Source organism: Dromiciops gliroides, chromosome 1 (genome assembly GCF_019393635.1).
Source record: "Dromiciops gliroides isolate mDroGli1 chromosome 1, mDroGli1.pri, whole genome shotgun sequence".
NCBI classification, from domain to species: Eukaryota; Metazoa; Chordata; class Mammalia; order Microbiotheria; family Microbiotheriidae; genus Dromiciops; species Dromiciops gliroides.
In genome coordinates, this window is record NC_057861.1 from 505,369,647 (window position 1) to 505,393,587 (window position 23,941).

The 23,941-nt window shown below is 37.1% G+C and overlaps 1 protein-coding gene across 4 annotated transcripts in view; it reads left to right on the plus strand.

Annotated features, from left to right (window-relative positions):
* The window catches only part of AP3S1 (adaptor related protein complex 3 subunit sigma 1), a 125,534-nt gene that overhangs the window by 83,149 nt on the left and 18,444 nt on the right, over window positions 1–23,941 (plus strand). For all 4 annotated transcript variants that reach the window (XM_043975215.1, XM_043975216.1, XM_043975213.1 and 1 more), the window contains exons 3-4: window positions 2,221–2,332; window positions 13,238–13,309. In XM_043975215.1, coding sequence (XP_043831150.1) covers window positions 2,221–2,332; window positions 13,238–13,309 — 184 coding nt within the window. The remainder of the gene's footprint in view (window positions 1–2,220; window positions 2,333–13,237; window positions 13,310–23,941) is intronic.

The window sequence follows — 23,941 nt, forward strand, 5'->3', positions numbered from 1 at the left end:
ATGCTGATTCTCCTTGATTGTACAAGGCATTCATATAAAGCTATTGCAAAGTATCTGAAATCAGTGTTTTATTCCTAAGTTTAAAAAGTTGATTTTGCTGCCCAATTTGATTGTTTTCATGTAATCATCTTAGCCATTTCAAAGCTGAACACTAGATCTTATTTGAATTCAAATATGTATCTGTCTCAGAAAACAAATTTGTAAAAGTTGCTAACTTTAATTAGAATGTTATTAGTTTAAAATGAAACTTGTTTCCCCTCCTCTTTTAACCTTTTAGCAAGGAAGAATTATAATCCTATTTTCAGTATACCTTCAGAAAGTTTTCTAAGCGCATATTCCTTTTATTTATTGTCTTTTTATTAAAAAGATTATTTTGTGACATAGGAGTAGTAATAGGTATGTTTAATTGATATTGAAGGTCATCATTCTAATTACTTGAAGGACTTAAGAGGACACAAAAGAAGTGCTTATGAGAAACAGCCTTATCTGTTGGATAGAAAGCTGACCTGGGTTCAAGTTCCACCTTAAATTTAGACAGCTAGATGAGTACTGGGCTTGAAGTGAGGAAGACCTGAGTTCTAACCTGGCCTCAGACACTTACTGGCTGGGCAAGTCACTTAACCTCTGTTTACTTCAGTTTTCTGACCTGTAAAATGAGCTGGAGAAAGAAATAGCAAACTGATCTGGTATCTTTGGAGATAATAATGCACCTGCCTATCAGGTTGTAGGGATCAAATGAGATTATAACTGTAAAATGCCTGGTAGGCAGCAGCTGGTGTATGAAGGCTAGTTGTTATTATTGTTGCTGTTGCTGCTGTTGTTGTGATACTGGCTACTGACCTCTCCTTGCCTCAGCACATTTTCTCTAAGACTCTAAGTTGAAGAACAATTGCTGACTTGCATTGGGAAAGGAAGTTACTTACAGGTGCTCCCCACACCCATGAAATCACAAGTTGGGGCGAGGAGGAGGAAAAAGCATGTAATGTGAGAGGTCTGATTCAACTGATAAGCACTTTCTAAGTGGCTATCTGCTCTTAAAATTTTTTCATTGCTTTCTTCTGCTCTTAAAAAATCCTAGCTTAGTTGATTTGAATTAGCCTTAGTTTTACAAATTCAGGCAATGCTGAAGATATTTTTTTTAAGTTTTTTAAGAAAATTATATTTATGAGACTCACATTCCCAGGGTTTAAAGTGACATTAGAGGCTATGCAGTCCAACTCATAAATGAAGGATAAATCTAGTACCTGGTTCAGGGACTCACTACCTTCAGAGGTAGTCCATTCTGGGTGCCCCCCCCCCCCCGTACAGTTCTTATTGTTAAAAATTGAGCCAAAATTTGCTTTACCTACCCAGTTCTATTGAGCCTGAGGATGAGAAGTTAAACTTTTATTTATCATGTCAACCTTCCAAAATTTGAAGACAGCAGCTCTCTACCTAGCAAAATGCAAAATGGCTAAATTCTTTATACAAGATGGTTCAGAAGTGTTTTATTGAGATAACTTTACTAAAGAACATTTTAATAGCATCTTCAAAAATTTACTTATTTATTTATTTATTTTTTGGGGGTGAGGCAATTGGGGTTAAGTGATTTGCCCAGGGTCACACAGTTAGCAAGTGTCTGAGGCCAGATTTGAACTCAGGTCCTCCTGAATCCAGGGCCAGTGCTCTATCCACTGTGCCACCCAGCTGCCCCATTTTAATAGTATTTTAATGTTAATGTATGCTAGAAGAATAATTACAGAGACCTATAAGCCCAGATTTGTTATAATGAAAATCAGTATATATTGAATATTGGTGGAGTAATTACAGGAAATATTTCCTACATTAAGAAATATTCCCTAGTTTTTTTCTAGTTGGTAATTAGCCTTTAAGATTTCTGACTGGGTACCATCTATAGTTCTTAATCTTGTCACTGGAATACCTATAAATCTCTTTCTATACAGTAAAATTATGTTGAAGAAAAAGCTTTCTTCCTTGTAGTTTTCTAAGCAAAAGGAAATCCATTCTTTATTGAATTATTTTATGAAATAAGTGCACATTAGAAATGCAGGAGCCATAAATGAGATCTTCATTACTGGGAGGCTTTTTTGTTTGGGTTTTTTTTGTTGTTGTTGTTTTTTACATAACAGTATTTTACTATAAGCTTTTAAATTGCTTGAACTAATGAATATATGCTGTGTGTTCACTCTGACCTTCCAGTTTTTTGCCTTTGTTGTTTAGGCTAATAGGCGGATCTGACAACAAACTGATTTACAGACATTATGCCACATTGTATTTTGTCTTCTGTGTGGATTCTTCAGAAAGTGAACTTGGCATTTTAGACCTAATACAAGTAAGTTACTAATAATGTCCTTGATGTAAGTGATAATTTTGAACTTTTTCTTTGGACTTTCCTTTTATTTTATAATTTTCTTTAAAATCATTTTATTATACATGAATAAAATTTATTTGGTAATATTGTGCATTACTCTTTACTCATAACAGTGAATGTGAACCCAGATCTATTTTCTTTCTTTCTATTTTGGTAAGGCAATTGGGGTTAAGTGACTTGCCCAGGGTCATACAGCTAGTAAGTGCCAAATGTCTGAGGCTGGATTTGAACTCAGGCCCTCCTAAATCCAGAGCCGGTGCTCTATCCACTGTACCACCTAGCTGCCCCCCAGATCTATTTTCAATAGAAGTCAGCTATCTGAATTATCTAAGTCTAAATCAGTAAATCCTTATCAAGTGAGCACCCCTCTTAGGATGTCTTCGATATTTGTAAGCTCATTTTGAGATGATTCTAAAGAAAGATAAAAATCACTTTATTATTGGGTGAGTTGTGAAGAAAAACACTTGCCCTCTTCAGAATTTCTAGGAAATGTAAGCCAAGTTGAGTGGGGAATTCAAGACCTGAATTTGAAGAGATTATTTTGTGTATGATTTTTAGCAGTGGCTACAAAATATCTTTAGCACCAAAACCATTAGATTGAGGAGAACTGCTTGACAAAAAGGCTTGTCATGCTCTGTCTAGAACAAAATTTTTTTGCAAAAGAAATTATATAATTTTAATCTGAATTTAATACTAAATAAAATGAACATTTCCACATACAAAGTGGAGTAGATAAGGAGAATTTATTGTATAAGAAAATGATATTTTTTACTTACAACTTATTTTTTCTTTTAAGTATACAATAAATTTAACTTGTAATTTTCAAAGTTGTCCTGTTTGTGCTTCTTCTTGTTCTTTTTTTGTGCATTTAAAAAAATGTTTCAATATAGTTTTCTTTCTTTCTTTCTTTTGGTTTTTGTTTGTTTTGTTTTATTTTGGGCTGGGGAAGGGATCTGGTCATTACTAAGTACCTTGCCTTTCCTCCTTCCCTTCCCCCACCTTGAAAAGAAAAAAGAAAAACAAAACCCTCATAATAAATATGCATATTGAGGGAAAACAAATTCTCATATTGGCCATGTTTGAAAACATATGTCTTATTTCATACCTTCAATCCATCACCTTTCTGTCAGGAGGTGGGTTGCCTGTTTTATCATCAAGGGAAGGAGGATTTACAGTTGAGAAAATTGAAGCAGAGGTTAAGTGACATGCCTAGTATCACAGAGCTTTTAAGTGTCTGTAGCAGGATTTGAACTCAGGTCTTCCTAACTCCAGGCCCAATGCACTGACAACTACTTTATCGAGTCCCTGTAATCATGCTTGGTTATAACTTTAATCATAGTTAAGTCTTTCGAAGTTGTTGTTGTTGTTGTTGTTGTTTTACTGTGTTGTTATTTTTAGAGGTAGCTAGGTGGTGCTGGGTCTAGAGTCAGGAAAACCACAGTTCAGATCAGCCTTAGATACTGGCTGTATGACTCCAGGCAAGACACTTAACCTCTATTTACCTTAGTTTCCTTAACTGTAAAATGGGGATAATAACAGCATCTACCCCGGAAGGTTGTTATGAGGATTAAATACAATAATATTTGTTGGATTTTTCTTTTTAAGTGGGGCAATGAGGGTTAAGTGACTTGCCCAGGGTCACACAGCTAGTAAGTGTCAAGTGTCTGAGGCCAGATTTGAACTCAGGTTCTCCTGAATCCAGGGCTGGTGCTTTAGCCACTGTGCTACCTAGCTGCCCCCTACAACAATATTTCTAAAGCACTGTCCAGGGCCTGGCACATAGTAGTCACCATATAAATGCTTATTCCCCTTCCCTTCCCTTATTATATAAATTGTTCTTCTGGTTCTAGTTACTTCTGAATCTATTCATACAAGTCTTCTCAAGTTTCTCTGAAATGATTCCTGTCATCATTTCTTAAAATGCAGTAATGTTCCATTACATTCATGTACCATGGTTTGTGCAGCCATACCCCAGGTGATGAACATCCCCTCCAAACACCGCCCCCGCCCCGATTTTACAGGTCTTTACTGCATTAAAAAGAACTAGTAGAATTATTTTTGTACATATGGGTCCTCTTACGGTTTTTGTCTTTTTAGGGGTATAGTCCTAATAATGGCATTGCTGCCCCAAAGGACATACTTTATCTTTCCCAGTAAGTTTTAAGTTGAAGTCTGCTACATAGACATCTACTTCCTCTGTATTTGCTTCATCAACAGAATTCCATCCAAACCTTCCTTTTGCTTAGAGAACAAGACAGGAAATTATTTTTTGGTCATACTGTGTTATTTTAGTCTTGCAAATTGCTGAATGCCATAGAAACAATGAATTTCATGGCTGATAGCTTTAGAACTGTACGTTATGCATGTCTTAATTGGAAGTGATAAAATATTTACAAAGTGGGGAAAAAAAGAACTACATCAATATTTGATGTTTGGTTTGGATATTCATAAGCATTCATACTGCCCTCAATTTATTTGTTATCTTCAGCTGATAATAGTGCCAGAGTAGTTCAATGGATAGTTCTGTTCTTTTAATTATATTTTTCTTCAGCGTATTGTAGCCATGATGTCAGGATTATTCCCATTAGCATCTAAGTCATTTCTTACAGTTGGGAAAAAAAAGAATTAACCCCACAAGTAAAGACTTGGCCTTAGAAAATGGCATGTGGCCTATGCATTACAACATATAGCCAAAATATGACTTTTTAATATAGTGGAGTCCAGGGTACTATTTTTAAAATAATTTTTTTGGGGGGGCAGGGCAGTGAGGGTTAAGTGACTTGCCCAAGGCCACACAGCTAGTAAGTGTCAAGTGTCTGAGGCCACATTTGAACTCAGGTCCTCCTGAATCCAGGGATGGTGCTTTATCCACTGAGCCACCTAGCTGCCCCCCAGGGTACTATTTTTGAGGATGTTTACTTGTGGTAATGCAGTCACAGAATAACCAACAGAGTAGAACTTTCCTCTGTGAACCTTTAAATGATGCCATGATGCTTTACAAATCAGTTTCTACTTTTTCATATGACTGAGTAGTCAGAAATGTGCTTGGTGAATGATTTTTTTTAACCATTTGCCAAATCTTAAGCATACAAAATGATGATCACACACCCATCCTACCTATCTCATGGGGTTGTTTATGAGAAGCAGATGACATAAATAAATACTATTTTATATTATAAACAATAAAACATTATTCAAATATCATTATTGCTTTATTAGGGACAGGTGAGTTGGCTGGATCCAGAGGAAGCAGGATATGATGGGAAAATCCTTGGCCTTGGCATCAGAAAGCTCATTGTTTTGAGGTTGAAATCTCCTACCCTCTAGCTTTGTGATCTTGGGTTAGGCATTTAAACTTCATGACCTTTAGTTTCCTCATCTGTTAAGGAGGGACAGTAAGGCTTATTATACCTGACAGGGTTGATAAGGTGATCAAGTGAGGTAACATATGCATAGCAGTGTGGAATTGTAAAGTGCCATATGGTATCATTATTTTCACAGACTTTGCAGATGGTGAGCCAGCCTTCAGGCCAGGAAGATTAAGACCAAGTTTCACATTTGACACAGAGTGGCTGTGTTATCTTGGGCAGGTCACATAACCTCTCAGTGCTCTAGGCAGCTCTCTTAAGATGAAGAGAAGGGGCTGAACTGCATTAGCAGAAGGCGTTTTCCTCCCTTGGGAGTGAAATCACAGATCTATTCTCCATCCACTATCTCTATCATCATCACAAAATTAAAATGAATGAAAAGCTGAATGAGGCCAGCCCAGTGGACCCAGGTGTCAACATGGTATAAACTTCCCAAAACACTCTTCTGTTTTTCTGCATGAGGCCTGAAATAACCATCATTAAACCGTCATTGGTTAAGACAGTGTTCCAGGAATGCTTATGTTAAAATGTATACGTGGGGGCAGCTAGGTGGTGCAGTGGTTAAAGCACCATCCCTGGATTCAGGAGGACCTGAATTCAAATCTGGCCTCAGACACTTGACACTTACCAGCTGTGTGACCCTGGGCAAGTCACTTAACCCTCATTGCCCCACCAAAAAACCAAACAAAAACAATGTATATGCGATTTCATAAGGAAGCAGAGGACTGAGTACCAAAGGAATGGGACATGGCAAGGAAGGCAATGAAGGGGTGAGGTTCAAGGTTCGGAGGTGCTACCTGCAGGGGCAGGGCTAGATTGGACACTCTTGTGAGCCCTTCCGCAGAAATGCTCCCAAGGTTTTAATGACAGGCCCTGAAGAGAAACTTTTCTTACTTCATGATTTATGCTATAGGCAAAAAATGTGCCAGATTCCTTTCTTCTTTTGTGGTCCCTAAATTCAGAAATATTTTAGGAGGGGGGGGGCAGCCATATTAGCAGTATTCCTCAAACTTTTTTTTTACTGATATCAGGTCAGAAGTTCTTAACCTGGGGTCCATGAACTTAAAAAAAAACATTTTGTTAGTTGTATTTTAATTTAAAATAATTTTCTCGATTCCTAGGGATTCATAGGCCTCATCAGACTTCCAAAGTAGTTCATGGCACACCAAAAGTTTAAGAACCTCTACATCAGATACTGTTTTTAACTGTTTGCTCATATAGTAGGAAAGATTCTTGCTATCTTTTAAACTTCGAAGACTATGTGGTACAATGGAAAGAGGGCTAGATTTGGAGTCAAAAGACCAGAATTCAAATTTCACCATTGCTATTTAATACTTGTGTGACCTTGGGTAAGTCACTCAACCTCTCTGGGCCTCAGTTTGCTCATTGGAACACGAGAAGGTTGAATTAGGCTCCCTTTGGTGCTAGACAGTAAGTACTTGGAACTAAAAGAAACTCCCAAGCTCTAGGAAGGTTGGGGGTGGGGGAGCAATCTATGTAAATATAAATGTTGTATTTCTTTTGAAATCTATTGATACCCAACTTTATTATTTCTCTTTCAGAGTTTAGGAAATTATTAAAGTAGAGGTAAAATTTAAAATATTTACATTAGAAGTAACTTAAGATATTTAAAAATAAAACACTAGAGGGTGCTATTTACCATGTCACTTATTTATAGACTAGAAATTATTGCTTTCTTTTCATTCCCTTTGATGATTCTGATAGTTTAATAATGCAGTAAAACCTTGCTTATGTGCCCTGACTGAAGCCCTAAAGGCCTTCAGATTATTTCTCACATTTTTATTGACCTTTGGGTTGTTATGTGGTAGTTTTATGCTTAGCCTAGAACTGATGTTCCTCATCTTAAACATTGAACCAAATATAAAACAAATTAATAAAAAGCATTTTGCAGGAGTTCTGTTTTAATTTAACTTTTGCCTATTCTCTTAAGAATGCTTTTTGGGGAGGAGTACACGCTGGATATGTTTTTGTAGCTAAAGTTTTTAATATAGTAAATTTAAATGTTTTAAATTCAGTATTTCTATAAGTAATTTTTGTATTTAAATATAACCTTCTTAAATAAGTAAGTTACAGAATATTTGGCAGTATGATCTAGTTCTCTTAAATGTCTGTTCAGCAACAAGTTATTTCTCTTTATAAGTACAGTGTTGTCTGATATCGAAGATATGTAGATAACTTACAGAAACCTAACAAGATGAAAGAATACTCTAAATGGCTGCTAATAAGAGAAATACAAGTCAGAACAACTCTAAGGTTTCATTTCACACCTAGAAAATCGGCAAAGATGACAAAATATAGAAATAGTGTTAGAAGGGTCGTAGGAAAGATGAGCACACACGCATTGTTGTTAGTGCTGTAAATTTCCACAGTCGTTCTGGAAAGCATTTAGGAATTCTACAAAGAATGTGGCCAAAATGTATATACCATTAAACTCAGAGATTCCACTTTTTGGTATGTTAGAGACAAAAAAGAAAGATTCCACCCCCACCCCACCCCCCCACCCCCCAATCAAAATATTTTTAGGTAGGTAGGTAGGTAGAGCAAGCATTTATTGAACACTTAATTTATGCTAAGCAAGGTTGAATTCTGGGGTTTACAAGCAAACAAGATAATCCTACCCTCAATTCTAGTGGGGAAGACAACACGTAGAGGGGAACTAGAAAGTAGAAGGAAGATGGGTAGTCCCATGGGGGCAAAGCTCCTGGAGAGGGAGTGAAGAGGATGTCTGGAGAGGGCCTCAAGTCAGGATTTGTGATCTTGGTTGGTGCTCCTCATGAAATGGTATTTGGGGCTAGGGACTCACTAATCCGGAGAGTAGGCTTCAAGGTAGAGGTGACTCCACAGTGGGAATGCCAATGGCAAGGAGGCAGAGTGAGGTGACCATGAAGTTACAGCAGCACTTTCTGTGATAGCAAACAACTTGAAACAAAGTAGATACTCACCAGTTGAGGGAAGGGTCAAACAAATTGTGGCATATGAAGTTAATAGAACACTCCTGGACCAGGCTTCATTATTATTTTTTTTTTGAAAGTAATATGTCATCTGGAAATGCATTATACTAAGTAAGTCTCCAATAGATCCTCCCCCCACTCCCACCCCAAAGCCATGTCCAGGTGTGAATTACAGAATTTAGAACTGGACAGCACCACAGGCATCATCTAGGCCAGGAGCTCTTACATGTCATTGTGCCAAGAACCCCTTAGGTGTGTAGTGAAGTGCATGGACCTCTTCTCAGAATAATGTTTTTAAATAATTGAAGGAGATGCTAAATTTCAATTAGAAGCTTCTCCCATCCGTGTGCAGGGTAAAGATCTAATCCATTCCCTTTATTTTATATATGAGGAAACCAAGGTCCTGAGGGGCTAAGGGACTGACCAAGGTCACATGGCTGTCTAATAACACAATGAAGAAACAAGCATTTATTAAGCACCTACTATGTACATGGCAGGCACTACATTAAGAGATTTACAAATATTATCTCATTTAATCATTGCAACTTCCCCCCGCCCCGCCTCAGCCAACTTTTGCTTCTATCTTCATTTCTTATGAAGTGAATGTGAAATGAAATGGTCATGGGATTCCTTTTTTGGAGGGGAGTTCTGCACAGGATTTGTTCATCTTCTGTGTGGCCTATTACCACAACTTGCTTGTAGTGAACCTGGGAAATGAGTGAGAGTATATGTCAGTTAGGGGCAGCTAGGTGGGGCAGTGGATAAAGCACTGGCCCTGGATTCAGGAGGACCTGAGTTCAAATCCAGCCTCAGACACTTAGCACTTGCTGGCTTTGTGACCCTGGGCAAGTCACTTAACCCTCATTGCCCCGCCCAAAAAAAGGAGTATATGCCAGTGATCAGTCCTATTAGAACTACAGTTGTCTCAATGATTTATTCCTTTGAGGGTATGGGGAGGGCTGAATCAGGGATTTTCCATGGTGGCAGGAAATCTCAAAGTTACAATTGAGTATAGCTTATATAGAAACATTTGAATTGGGAACCACTTCAAGTCTGGGAAATAGAAAATTCAGGGGAGATACATGATTATCCTGAAGGATCCTTTATGATGAAGAGATTAGGCTTGTTTGGTTTTGTTTCAGAGGGAAGATAAAGATCCAAAGAATAGAAATTAAAAGAAAACAAATTTTTGCTCAGCATAAGGTCCACTCTTTTTTTCTTTTCTTTTTTTTTTAGTGAGGCAATTGGGGTTAAGTGACTTTCCCAGGGTCACAAAGCTAGTAAGTATTAAGTGTCTGAGGCCGGATTTGAACTCAGGTACTCCTGACTCCAGGGCCGGTGCTCTATCCACTGCGCCACCTAGCTGCCCTATAAGGTCCACTCTTAATGATTAGAGCTATTTAAAAATGGAATGGGTTACTTCACCTAGTGAGTTTTCCATCATGGTTGGTCTTCAAGGGATCATAGATTTAATGAACTGGACCTTAAGGGTCTCCACTTATCAGGAATCACCATTACCAGGAACATTGCAGGAATATACACTTCAGGTAGGGTTTGGACTAGATGACTTTTGTGAAGTCCCTTTCAGTTCCTCAGTTAATACATTTCCTGTCATCTCCTGCTTCTTCATTTTTCTGGCACAGGTCCTCAGACACTCCCCCGATGACACCGCATCCCTGGCCAGTCTCTCCAGTACTGGTTGCCCCTTCTTTCATATCTCCTAAATTCATTGGTTCTGGTGGGAGGATTCGGAATGTTCCTTGTTCTCCGTTGTCATGTTCACATTCTCTCTCTACCATAGTCAGTTGGCAACCCCTTCTCTTTTGAGGTTTACTCAGTCTAGATTTAGCACCCAATCCAGATCCTGGTGGCTCTTATCTACCAAACTCCAGGATATTTTTCTTTTGTTCCCAGTGAGTTCTGTCCTTGGTCCATAGTCTCCTTCTCCATCCAAACTCCTACTTTCAGACTAGAGGATTTTAATGTACATGTTGGTATTCCCCCAACTATTCTAATCTCTCAGCTCTCTTGGCCTGCTTCTCTGTTTCACTTTACCTACACACAAGGATGGTCACACTCTTCATCTTTCCATTACCCATAAGCATTGCACTTCCATAATCAGGAACTCTGAAAAAATTTTTTCTTATAATAATCTATCATTCCATCACTCCCTGGGCATTATTACTAAGTCCATACTCCATTTCCCTTTTCTTTGCCTTTGCATTTGCTGACTCTCATACCTAAAATGCTTTTCTTTTTCCCCTCTGCCTCTTCATTTCCTTGCTTTTCTTCAAGATTTAGCTAGAATGTCATTTTCATGAGTCTTTTCATTATCCCCCATCTACTAGTGCCTTCTCTATGGTTAGTTACCTTGAATCAACTCTATATTGTTTTTTTGTTTTGTTTTTTTGTGGGGCAGTGGGGGTTAAGTGACTTGCCCAGGTCACACAGCTAGTAAGTGTCAAGTGTCTGAGGCCGGATTTGAACTCAGGTACTCCTGAATCCAGGGCCGGTGCTTTATCTACTGCGCCACCTACCCACCCCTCAACTCTATATTGTTAACCAAAAATCATGACTCTATAAGACATGGACAGTAACTTGATTTATTTTAAGAGGAATGAGCATACATGTGGAACTTCTCAGACCAAGTATGAAGGAATTCACAATACAGACCAAAACTTGAATGTTTATGAGTTACAAAAAGGGGCAATCTCATAGGAGGGTGGGGGGCAATCTCCTTCCAAATCCAAGTGGCATGGGAGGAGGAAAGGAGCTGTAGGGAAGGGGAAAGGTGAAGAAAGGGAGGGGGAACAGGAATAAGGTGACAAAAGCAGCATTCTTTTCTCTTGGGAATTCCTAGATTAGGAAGATATGATGGTTTGTTTACCTATGAGGGTCTCAGCTATACAAACAGTTTATCAGTCTAGTGCAGACTGAGTGGCACCTGTCTTGCAGCTAGTTTGACTCTTAAGGACACACTGACATTCCAGCTAGGGATGCAAATACCATATTATGTCAGCTCAGAGAAGGGCTTCATCCTTGATTCATTCAAGGCCTTGTGCATACCTCAAGTCCAGTGTTTCTGGAAAATATGTCAACTCAAGAAGACAGGTTAAGTTGATTTCAGGGCTACAGTGTCTATCTTGTATCTACCTATAGATGTATATGTGGTCTCACCCATTGGAAGGTGAGCTATTTGAGGGCAAGGACTGTTTTGCTTTTGACAATACATGATACATGGCATATGCTTAATAAATGTCTTTTGCTTGATTAATAATAGAATCAAATAATCTAATGGAAAATGGTTGTGCTCAGGGAAAATCAGAGTTCTGTAGATTCTAGTAGATCCAAATTATCCCCTAACAGGGGATTTTACACATATTAACACTTAAATGCATGTTATACATTTACATTCAATTATATAAATGAAAACTTGATATAAATCACAAGGGGGAACATAAAAGTACATCACTTTGGCTAGTGCTGCAGAGGTTTCCTTTAATTATTTTGATTTATGGAAAGCAAAGCTTGGTAGAGTGCCATTTTCTTTTGTATTTTTGTCACTGGCTGAGCTGCTAAATTATAAAAATTGACATTTATATATATATTTTTTCTTCTTCAGAACTGCAATATAGACACATTTTTATCATATCATTAGCTACAGATGCTCTTTTGTTTCATGTAGTTTTTACTGATAATTTCTTGAAATTATAAATCTGTAAAACCAGATTTTGATAAAGCCCACTGGGATGCAAATGAAGCTACTTGACTTTGCCTTTAAACTCAAATCACTTTGGTTTCTCAGACTGGCCAATAATGGGTCCCAGCCCAAGCCTCTCTTGCTCATTGTTTGGGTTTTGTTGGCTCAGAGCGAGTGTAAATAGCAATTGTTTCTGCTCTGGCCAGAAATTTTGAAGGTCTTCCCCTCTCAGCCTGATTTTTGTGTAAAGATAAACTAGGTGGGGCAGCTAGATGGCGCAGTGTAAAGCACCGGCCCTGGATTCAGGAGTACCTGAGTTCAAATCCGGCCTCAGACACTTGACACTTACTAGCTGTGTGACCGTGGGCAAGTCACTTAACCCCCATTGCCTAAAAAAAACCAAAAACAAACAAACAAACAAACAAAAAGATAAACTAGGCCATCTTTTGCCTCAATTCTTACCAATCCTTTAACTAATGAATGGATGTCGCCTCAGACAAACTGAGACCTAGGAAAGACTTTAAAAAGGCCAAGGTCTCCCACTGCATCCAGGGCCATTTCCAGTCATCCAGACCTATGTCTTGTCACTGGACTCCTGTCACTGGAGGTGAGAGTGAGGCTGATGACTGCACAGCCCAAGTCAAGACATCCCCCTCCTGTTGTCATTGGTCTTCTTGGAGAATGAAAGACAAACAATAATCTCTAAATCCTTAGACCATAAATGTTCTTGTCTTTTATATTTTATATCAGATTTAGTATATTAATAGAATGAATGTATTGACCGAAGTGTTCTTAAACTCTTAACCATTTTTTTCTTTCTCTGTAGGTATTCGTGGAAACACTAGACAAGTGTTTCGAAAATGTCTGTGAACTGGATTTAATTTTCCATGTAGACAAGGTACTGTTTGAATTTCTATAGTATTAATTCAACAAGCTTTCTCTTTTACAGTAAACATTTAATCTTAATTTTGTCAGCATAAAGATGGGGCTCATTAGCAATCCCATCCTGGTGGTCAACAGAATTCATATGATCTGTCAACCAATTATATTGAATAATTTGTGCAGATGATAAAAAGAAGCATCCATTAAAATGAACCTGCTGACTCAGAGATTTTCATTGCTAGTCAAAAATCTACTAAAGAAAGCTTCCCCAGGAAACAAAATATTTTGAGTGAGAAATTTATCGAGCTAAAAGAATCATTTCTCATATGTTATAATAGTTTACACTCATAGTACTTTAATATAGTTATGACTCTACCAAAGCATCATTATGACTTTGTATTAATCATTGTTTCTTTGCTTATATCACCGATGATTTATTATTGTAAAGTAATATGTACCTAACACTGCTGAACAGAAAAAGCCAATAGCCCTATCATTTGAATATTGTCACTGCCATGGGAAGAAAGTGATGTTTTAAAATCATGTCCTCAATTAAAAGTAAATTTGATTGTTAAATGCATTCATTAATGTGAGAGACACCATGACATTGTATATAGAGGGCTGGCCTTGAAGTTGTCAGTCAGTTTTTACCTTTGGCGCATGCAAGTTTTGTGACATTGGACAAGCAACTACTCTCAGTATCCCAGGTGTCTCTCTAACACCATACATATAAACTAGTTGCCAGTCTATATCATTGAAGTGAGTTAACAAATCAGGAGTTCCTTAACACTGATGAAATCAGAGATCTGGACCAAAAAAGGATATGTGTGTGTATGTGTATGTCTGTGAAAGAGAGTTATTAAATTTTTAGTTACCTTGAAAGATATTGCTTAAAACAGAGATATAAAAGGTTATTATGTATAAATTATTATAATTATAACATTATTATTATGTATTTATAATACATTTTAAAAATCATTCCACAGTCATCTTTGAATATATAACTAATAAACTAATTTTTAAAGTGATGAAATATGAATTCATTATTGTATTTGTTTGTGACTATCATTTAAGAATAAACATGTTTTTCTTCAGATAATCTATATTTATGATTTTTAAAAAAATGATTTTATTACATAACAAAACTTCACAGTGGACAGAGGGCTGAAGCACTATTTCCTAGAAGTCTATTCTTACCCCTCCATTTCAGCAGATTTTATACTTTCTTGCACATAGACTCATTATTTTTAGGAATCACTCTTTAGAATGAATTTATGATTATGCTTTCTTTTGGCCCATCATTAACCCTTATTTAAAGCCTTGTTTTAAAAATTACTTCTTGAAGGTCACCAGTTCTTATAAGGACTAAACATTTTTACAGAAAATGGGAAGAAACAACTTTGTCATTGACTTAAAAGACAATTCTTTTAAAAATATAATAAGATTGAAGTCCTTGGGACAGCTAGATGGCACAGTGGATAGAGCACTGGTCCTGGATTCAGGAGTACCTGAGTTCAAATCCAGCCTCAGACACTTAACACTTACTAGTTGTGTGACCCTGGGCAAGTCACTTAACCCTAATTGCCCCTCAAAAAAAAAACCAAAACCAAAACAAAAAACAAAAAAAAAGATTGAAGTCCTTATATTTGTTCCTAGGTAGTAAAAGATTGTTAAGGAAATTAAATTCTACTAAAATTACTTCTTAGAGGGTCTAAATTTGCCTCAACTTTTTTATACTTAAAAAAAATTATATATTTTAAGCCTTATAAATTTTCACATCTTTGAGAAATGTTTAACACATAATATTTCATCCTTTCCCTTCATTGACTTGGTTTATGTGATTTGACATTGAGTTCATAAGATTTTGGCATCCAGTTTAAATTTTTTTAAATTAAATTTTAGTTTTTTAAATCAGCAAAAATCTGCCCTCTCTCCCCACTTTCCCCCTGCTCAACTGAGAAAGAAAGAAAAACAACAAAAAAAAATCTCTATTATAAACATGTGTAGTCAGACAAAGCATTTTCACATTGCCCAGGGGAAAAAATCACGTTTTTTACTCTTAATCTTTCACTATTGTATCTAGAGTTGAATAGCATGTTTTATCATTGGTCCTCTGGAATCAAAGTTGGTCATTACTCTGATCAGAGTTCAACTTTCAAAGTTGTTTGATACTACAATATTATTGTCTTTTCTGCTAACTTCATCCTGCTTCAGTTCATTCAAGTCTCCCAGTTTTCTCTGAAACTCTCCCCTTCATAATTTCTCATTAGAATTCCATCACTTTTATATACCATAATTTATTTACCCACTCCCCAATTGATAGGCATTGACTCAGTGTCCAGTTCTTTGTCACTTAAAAAAGAACTATAAATATTTTTAAGATCTTTAGTAGAGTTTCCAATCTCTCTCTAAATCTATCCTCCCCAATTCTTCCTTTTTCCTTCTCTCCTTCCTATTTCCCTGTTGAGCAAAATGCATTTCTAACCAAACTCTATGTGTGTGTGAGTGTGTGTGTGTGTGTATGTATGTATTGTTCCCTCCTTTGACCAGTTAAGATAACATTATTGTGATAACATTAAGATAACATTATTGTGAAGCCATCCCCAAAACTTCTTTCTCTTGTTGGTATAGACTTCTACTTATGTACCTTGATTTTGTGAGAAAATTTCCCCTAACCTTCCTCTCCTTTTCTTTCTTTAGTGTATTCTTCTTCTTCCCTTCCTTTTCCATTCTTCTTTTAAGTTCTTCTTCCCTTCCTTTTCCATTCTTCTTTTAAGAACCATTCTTAGGCCTTCCGTCTAATTAGATGAACTCTATGGCCTTTAGTGATATCAGGGTTTGGAGATTGCACATCTCTTCATATTAGAATATTAGTAGTTTATCCTTGTTAAGGTCTTTGTGATTGTTCATTCATGCTTACCATTTTTATGCTTCTTTTGACTCCTGTGTTTACACTTCAAAATTTCTATGTAGCTCCCTCATCAGGAATGCTTGGAAGTCCTCTGTTCATCAAAGATCTATTTTTTTTTCCTATAGGATTATACTATTTTGCTGAATAAGTTATTCTTGGCTACAAGCTTATATCTTTAACCTTCTAGAATATTGTATTGCAAGCTCTTTACCCCATTTATTGTGATGGCTGCTAAATCATGTGTGATCCTTACTGTGTTGTCTTGATTCTTAAATTCTTTCTTTCTGGCTGGCCTGAAAATTCTGAATTTTGCTCTGGTTTTCCTGGGAATTTGTATTTGGGTTTCTCTTAGGAAGTGACCAACATCTTTTTTATTTCTACTTTGCTTTCTGGTTCTAAGAGATTTGGGCAATTTTCTTTTTTGAGTTCTTGAAATCTTTTTGTGGTCATGGTTTTCAGGTAGTTCCAGGGATTCTTAAATTTTCTCTCCTTGAACTGTTTTTGAGATAATTTGTTTTTGTTATGAAATACCTCAAATTTTCTTCTGTTTTTTCAGTCTTTTGACTTTATTTTAATATTTCTTTTTTAATGAGTCAGTAGCTCCTGTTTGGTCCATTCTAAATTTCAAAGAGTTTGTTACTTGGCGGAGGTTTTGTACCTTGTGCCAAAGTTGTTAATTCCCTTTCTAATTCTTTCTTCCATATCTGGCATTTCTTTTCTTTTTTCTCCCCTCAACTGGTCTTGTTTCACTTATTTAAAACATTTTTAACCCTTACTTTAACTCTTGCTTCACCTCTTTACAAATTCTAGTTGAATTTGTGCCAAAGCTGTGTTTTTCTTTGTGGCTTTGCTTGTAGATATTTTGGGGTTGTTCTCTTCTAATTGTCTTGAGTGTCCATGTCACCATAATAGTTCTTTCTGTTGGCATTCTTTTTTTGTTTGCTCATTCCTTTTAACTTTATATTAGGGACAGGCTCTGGGTACTTCTAGGGGAAGGTCTGGACTGGCTCTGGTATTTTTGTGAAATATTTGGTGGTGTATTATTCAGGATCTTAAGGATAGACTAGGGACCTGTTAGTTTTCAGTACTCCCAAACTGGTCTGATCTGGGGCAAAGTCTGATGGTTATCCCTCTGGTTTGAGTCTTGTTCAGTTTCTGACCTGGTTTGGGGTCTGAATGAGAGGCCTGTATACTTGTCCCAGTTGTAATTTCAGTATACTGCTACTGCTTGACTCAGTCACTGTCAGCCACTGAGGAAGTTCTGTTGGTTCAGAGTGACAGAGCTGTAGGCTCTCCTTTAGTCTGGGATTCCTGCACTGTTTACTCCTCTGCAGGCTTCAGACTGAGTTGGAGGCTAGAATGGAGACCTCGTTCTGCTCCTGGGGTCAGAGCCACACAGCTGCTGCTTGCTTTTGAACTTGTTCCTTACTAGTTACACAGCTTAGGACCTATGACTTTTCCTTACCCTGGAGTACCCCCAACCCAGGCCCAGGTGATCTTATCAGGCTGTAGATTCATGGCCTGGAACTATCTAGTGAGTGACATAGCTGCCAGCTGATATCTCTGTTCCTGGGTCCTGAATGAGGTTATAGTGCCTTGGTGTGGGTCAGAAAACTTGTCTTGACTCTAGAAAGTTTAAAGAAAAACCAATAACAAACCACCTAAACCTTTTTGCATGAGTGTTTTACAGACCAATGAATATACATAGATGGTGCTGGTTTAATTGGGCTTCTCACAGTGTTGGTATAGTCTTGAATGAAAATGGGAGTTACATCAGTAAAAATCACCTATATCCCAATCTGTAGCACTTTTGTCTTTGTATTATTTTATCCATGACATGTTTTTTCTTCAAAAAAGTAGTCAGCAGCAATTTTTGTTTGTTTGTTGTTGTTTGGTCTTCCTGCTGTTCTAATTTAAAGAAACCTATACTTTAGAGAGAATCGTTAACAACCCCATCAGCTATGCAAGGTTTCCCTGAAGCTCTTTGCTTGTTTTCTAAGGCTTACTTAGATTGTTTTGTTTTTGTTTTGGGGGGGGGGGTAAGTGACTTTCCCAGGGTCACACAGCTAGTAAGTATCAAGTGTCTGAGGCCTGATTTGAACTCAGGTCTTCCTGAATCCAGGGCCGGTGTTTTATCCACTGCACTACCTAGCTGCCCCTTCCTTAGACTGTTTTGCAGCAATTATTTGCTGGGTTTTTACATTGCCTTTTGTTTTTGTTCACACTGAGACCACAGAATTAAAAACACAACAAAAGAGCAATGAAACATGTGTATGGTATGGAAACACATTCAACTTTGTTTTAACTGCTTAAGGTCAGACCTTCTGAGTCAGCAGAAACGCAGAAATGATTACTGATGTCACAAAATAAAATCAGGTCAAAATTATTGCTTGTTCCTGTAATTCTAAGATTCTGTGAAAGTTTACATTCTCTTCTAGAATTCCCCAACCCTATCCTCCTCTCCTGCTTCCTGTCTCAAGTTGCTTAAAGGTTTCTGGATCTGCTTTTATTTCTGCTGAATTGGATGTTGTATTGAGGTAGACATAGCTGAAATCAAAGCAGCAGGTTTAAAAATGCTCTTTTGTTTTTAAACGACTGGGCTTTAAGATTTAGCTTTTTTCCAGATTTGTCGTCTTGTTTTCAGATGAGAGGAGTTGACTCTGCTTAAAATCAAGGCAGAAAGTAAAATTATGTTTTTATGATTCTATTGTAGAATGATCTTTTTGCTAGCCAAAAATCATGTGACAGCCAATGGACTAAACTCTAGAACTTATTGGAAACCAAAAACATTCCCAAAAGGGTATTTTTTCTAGTATTTTTCTACTTTCTGAAAAGTGACTGAAGATCTTTTAACTTTGTGGGTTCCATTGAAAACTTAAAATTCAATTTAGAAGTTGACCTCAGAGAACAATGACAAATGTCCTAAATCACCACAAATGACCACAGTTAAAATTGATGGATTTGTTATGGTCCCATAGTACCCCAGAGGTTCTCTGGGGCCCATCAGAGAACCTTCTCCTTGAAAAACTAAACCAGAGGGCAGATACGTCTAGAGAGATAAGCGGAACCAGTTCAGACTGAGCTAGTTTTGGGACCCCCACCCTTCATTCTAGTCTCCCTCAACCCTGGGGTGATAAGATTAAGTGTGGCTGCTTCCTTTGTGTCCGGAGGAGATGGCTTGGGAGATCTGCAGCCACCCCTCACCCAACTCCTCCAGCCACCACCAGTGGGGGATGGTCCTCCTTCACTAAAGGAACTTTCCACAGTCAGATGGTCACCCCCATCAGTCCTCTATAAAAGTACCAGCCAGTCTCCTGCTTGAGGAGATTGTTATCTCAGAGCCATGTGCTTTGTGCCATGCCTCTCTCCCCATGAGAAATCCAAGGATTTCTCTTGGTTTCCCTTCCCTTTTTCAGCCCCAAAATAAACTACTACCTTATTCTAACTGCTTTTGTGTGCAAGAGGGTGTAATTCTTTAAAGAGGACTTCCTAAGGACCCCAAACCCCAAGCCCCTACCCCAAACCCTTACCCCATTTTCCCCATGACAGATTCATATTTTTAAGATGTACATCTTTGTTCCTCACCTTAAATTTTCTGACTGTAATCAAGTCTTTACTTCAACCTTCAGATAAAATGGCAAGAAAAAAACCCATAACCTATCAGGATCAATTATGTATGGCAAGGAGAAATAAATGTGTTTAAAACAATTCCCCAAAAATCAAAGCATAGGATACGTTTAAGAAAAATACATTATTCAGTAATAATACAAAATGCAAAAGGTATGTATGTGTGTGTACGTGTATGTTTGAGTGGGGGAAAAAAAGCCATAGAGGGAATCATGAGTACTGCATTGTAATACTCCAGTTCAGCAGAATTTGTGGCAATTTAGAAACTTTTGGACTACTTTGGGGGGGGTGGGGCTTTATGAACTGTAGAATGGAATGTAAATTTATATAAAATATAGTCCAGTCCCATACTCATTGTATACATTTCCTATGTGAGGCCTCCAATAATTAGTTAATTGAATCTCTGTTTAAATACTCCTGGTAATAGGGAACTTACTATTACATGAGGTAACCCATTACAATTTTGAATGACACTTTTTAGATTTTTCCTCATATTGAATAAAAATTAGTCATCCTATAACTTCCTACAATTGGTCCTAGTTCTGTGCTTTGGGATCACATAGAATAAGTCTATTATCTCTTACACGTAAGGCAACAAGTCATGTCAAGGTTTTTTTTTTTTTCTTTTTTAATTAAGCACTTACTATGTGTCAGGTACTCTAAGCCCGGGGGGGGGGGGGGAATATATATATGTGTATATATATATATATATATATATATATATATATATATATATATATATATATATATATTTTTTTTTTTTTAAAGCAAAAACCAGCCCCTCTTCTGGGGGAGGTCATATTCTTTTTTTTTTTTTTTTTTTTTTTTGGTGAGGCAATTGGGGAAAAGTGACTTGTCCAGGGTCACACAGCTAGTAAGTATGTAAAGTGTCTGAGGCCGGATTTGAACTCAGGTCTTCCTGAATCCAGAGCCGGTGCTCTATCCACTGTGCCACCTAGCTGTCCCATGGAGTTCATATTCTAACTGGGGAAATCACATGCAAACAACTGAGATACATACAGGGTCAACTGAAGATAATATCAAGAGGAAGGCACTAAAATTAAAGATGACCAGTTAAACCTTTTTGTAGAAGGTAGGGCTTTAGCTTAAATTTGAGGGGAACCCAGGAAGCCAGATTTAACAAAACAGCCTTTCATATATTTGAAATTAGCTGTCATGTCCCTTTTAAGTTTTAGCTTCCCCAGAATATACTTACTAGATACAATCTCTTCTTTAATCATTTTCCACATGCTTTAATTTTGAATCCTTTTACCATTCCAGTTATACCCTTTTTGGATATGGTCCAACTTGTTAATATCCCTTTTAAAATGTGGTGTCCAGAAATGAACACGATATTCCAGTAAACTCTTGACCATCATGGAGTATAGTGGGATATTATACATTCTCGTTCTTCCTACTTTAAATGTAAAGCTATAAATGTAGCCTTAAGTTTCATTAGTTGTTTTGTACATTTTGGTCAACCATGTCAGCTACCAACACATTTTGAGCTTGCACTCAACTTAAATCTCCAAACCTTTCTCATAACCGCTTGTTTACATGCACTAACCACCTTTCCTTCATCTGATTTTATCTTTTAAATTTATGTCTTAAGTATTTACATTTATCTCTATTAAATTTCACAAGAAGCCTTTCTTGTTCAACCTGCTGAAATGTTTTTTTCCAATCCAGATTCTATGGTCCAGTGTACTTAATTGAGCATAGTATTCCTCTTGGATTTTGTCATATGAAAATTTGTTCAGTATTAACATTAACATATTTATCTAAGTCACTAATAAAAATGAACAGAACCATAACTAAAAGCAGAGCTCTGAGACATACCTTTAGACTTCTCCCTCCAAGTTGACATCAGTTCATTATTTGATATTCTTTAGGCATACTTGCTGGACCAATTCTGAATTCAGGTGGACTAGACTGTGATTCAGACCATGTTTCTCCATCTTGTGCACAACAATATTATAAAAGGCTTTGTCACATGTCTTGCCCAAATTCAGATATGTTTCTCACAACTATAATAATTCTGTACAACTTTCTAGGAGATGAAGTTTAGTCTGGCATGGCTTATTTTGGGGGTTTCAATGTTTTGTAGTTGTCTTTGCACTTCTCTGCTTAATCATTTCTTTTTTCTTTTTTTTTCTTTTTTTTTTTTAAGTGAGGCATTTAGGGTTAAGTGACTTGCCCAGGGTCACACAGCTAGTAAGTGTTAAGTGTCTGAGGCCAGATTTGAATTCAGGTACTCCTGACTCCAGGGCCGGTGCTCTATCCACTGTGCCACCTAGCTGCCCGCTTAATCATTTCTTTCAGGATCTTGAATTGAACTGAGATTTACTTGGTATCAAGAGCACCAGTTTATAGTCTATAAAATCTTCTATTTGAAAACTGGAATAGTTTTCTACCTCTGGTCTTCTAGCATCTCTTTCCTCCTCTGTGATTTCTGAAAGATTATTGATAGTGGTATAGTGACTATATTTACAAATTCTTTCTGCAACTTGTGGTGTAATTTATGCAGTTTCATATTGCCTCTTCAACCATAACTTTCTCTTACCCTTGTTTGTTCTGTCATCTCCAGTGCTTTACACTTCTTACAGTTAACTGACATTGCTGTAGTCTTTCTTGGGCATATGACCATGACTTCTGAGTGTTTTCTCTCTGAGCTTATAGTTCATCTCTTCTGTCTATATCTTGTATATGCAGAGTTGTTTGTATGTCATCTCCCACATCAGAATGTGAATTTCTTTTTTTTTAATTTTAAAAAATTTTTAGTATTTTATTATTTTCCAGTTACATATAAGGATAGTTTTCAACATTTGTTTTCATAGGATTTTTAGTTCCAAATTTTTTTCCCACCCTTTCTTCCTTCCCTCCTCCCCAAGATGGAAAGTAGTCTGATATAGGTTGTATATGTACAATCACATTAAACATATTTCTGCCTTAGTCATCTTGTGAAAGAAGAATTAGAGCACAAAAAAGCAAAAAAACAGTCCAAAAGTAGACACAGTATGGTTCAATCTGCATTCATAATTCACAGTTCTTTTTTCTGGATGTTGAGAACATTTTCTATCATGAGTTCTTTGAAACTGTTTTGGATCATTGCACTGCTCAGAAGAGCCGAGTCTATCATGATTGTTCATCACACAATGTTGCTGTTGTTGTGTACAGTGTTCTCCTGGTTCTGCTCCTCTCAGTCAGCATGTAAAGACCTTTTCTTACAAGTTTCTTTCTTCTTTCTTTTTTTTAAGCAACAAACATTTTATTTTTTTCAGTTACATATAAGGGTAGTTTTCAACATTCATTTTCGTAAGATTTAGAGTTCCAAATTTTTCTCCCTCCCTCCCTTTCCTCCCCCCTCCACAAGATCCAAGATCGCAATCAGGTTATATATGTACAATCCACAAGTGTTCTTTTCATCAGTTCTTTCTATGGGGGTGGATAGTAAGCTTCCTCATTAACTCCTTGGGATTGTCTTGGATCATTGCATTGCTGAGAGTAGTTAAGTCATTCACAATTGCTCACTGAACAATACTGCTGTCACTATGCACAATGTCCTCCCAGCTCTGCTCACTTCACTATAAATCGATGTTCATTAGTTTTTCCAGGTTTTTCTGGGATCATCCTGTTTGTCATTTCCTATAGCACAAGACCATTCCACCAAAATGTGAATTTCTTAAGGGAAGGACTGTGCATTTGCCTTGCTTTGTGCTTGGTGCATAATAAGCATATAATAAGTGCTTGAATGACTGAATTCCATTTTCTGTACATATCCTTTTTGAATCTGAGCCCATCGAAGAGCTTAATTTGAAACCATATAGACTGATCTCTTTGAATGCCTGTATTCTTTTCTTTTCTCATTGGAATAATTCACCATGATAGCTTAGAATTTTGTTTTTGAGAGAGAGAGATGCCAGTTCTCACAATTTCCTTCCTCTCTAGCCATAACTGTTTTTCCTCTTGAACTTGTAGAAATCTCTCCTGCAGTCTAGGACACATGTCTTACTATATTCAATATCTTTCTCAAATGTCAGGAATTCTGGCAGGCCATGGTCATTTCCCCTCCATGGTTTCTGTTATATTTGCCTCCCCAAGTAATTCTCC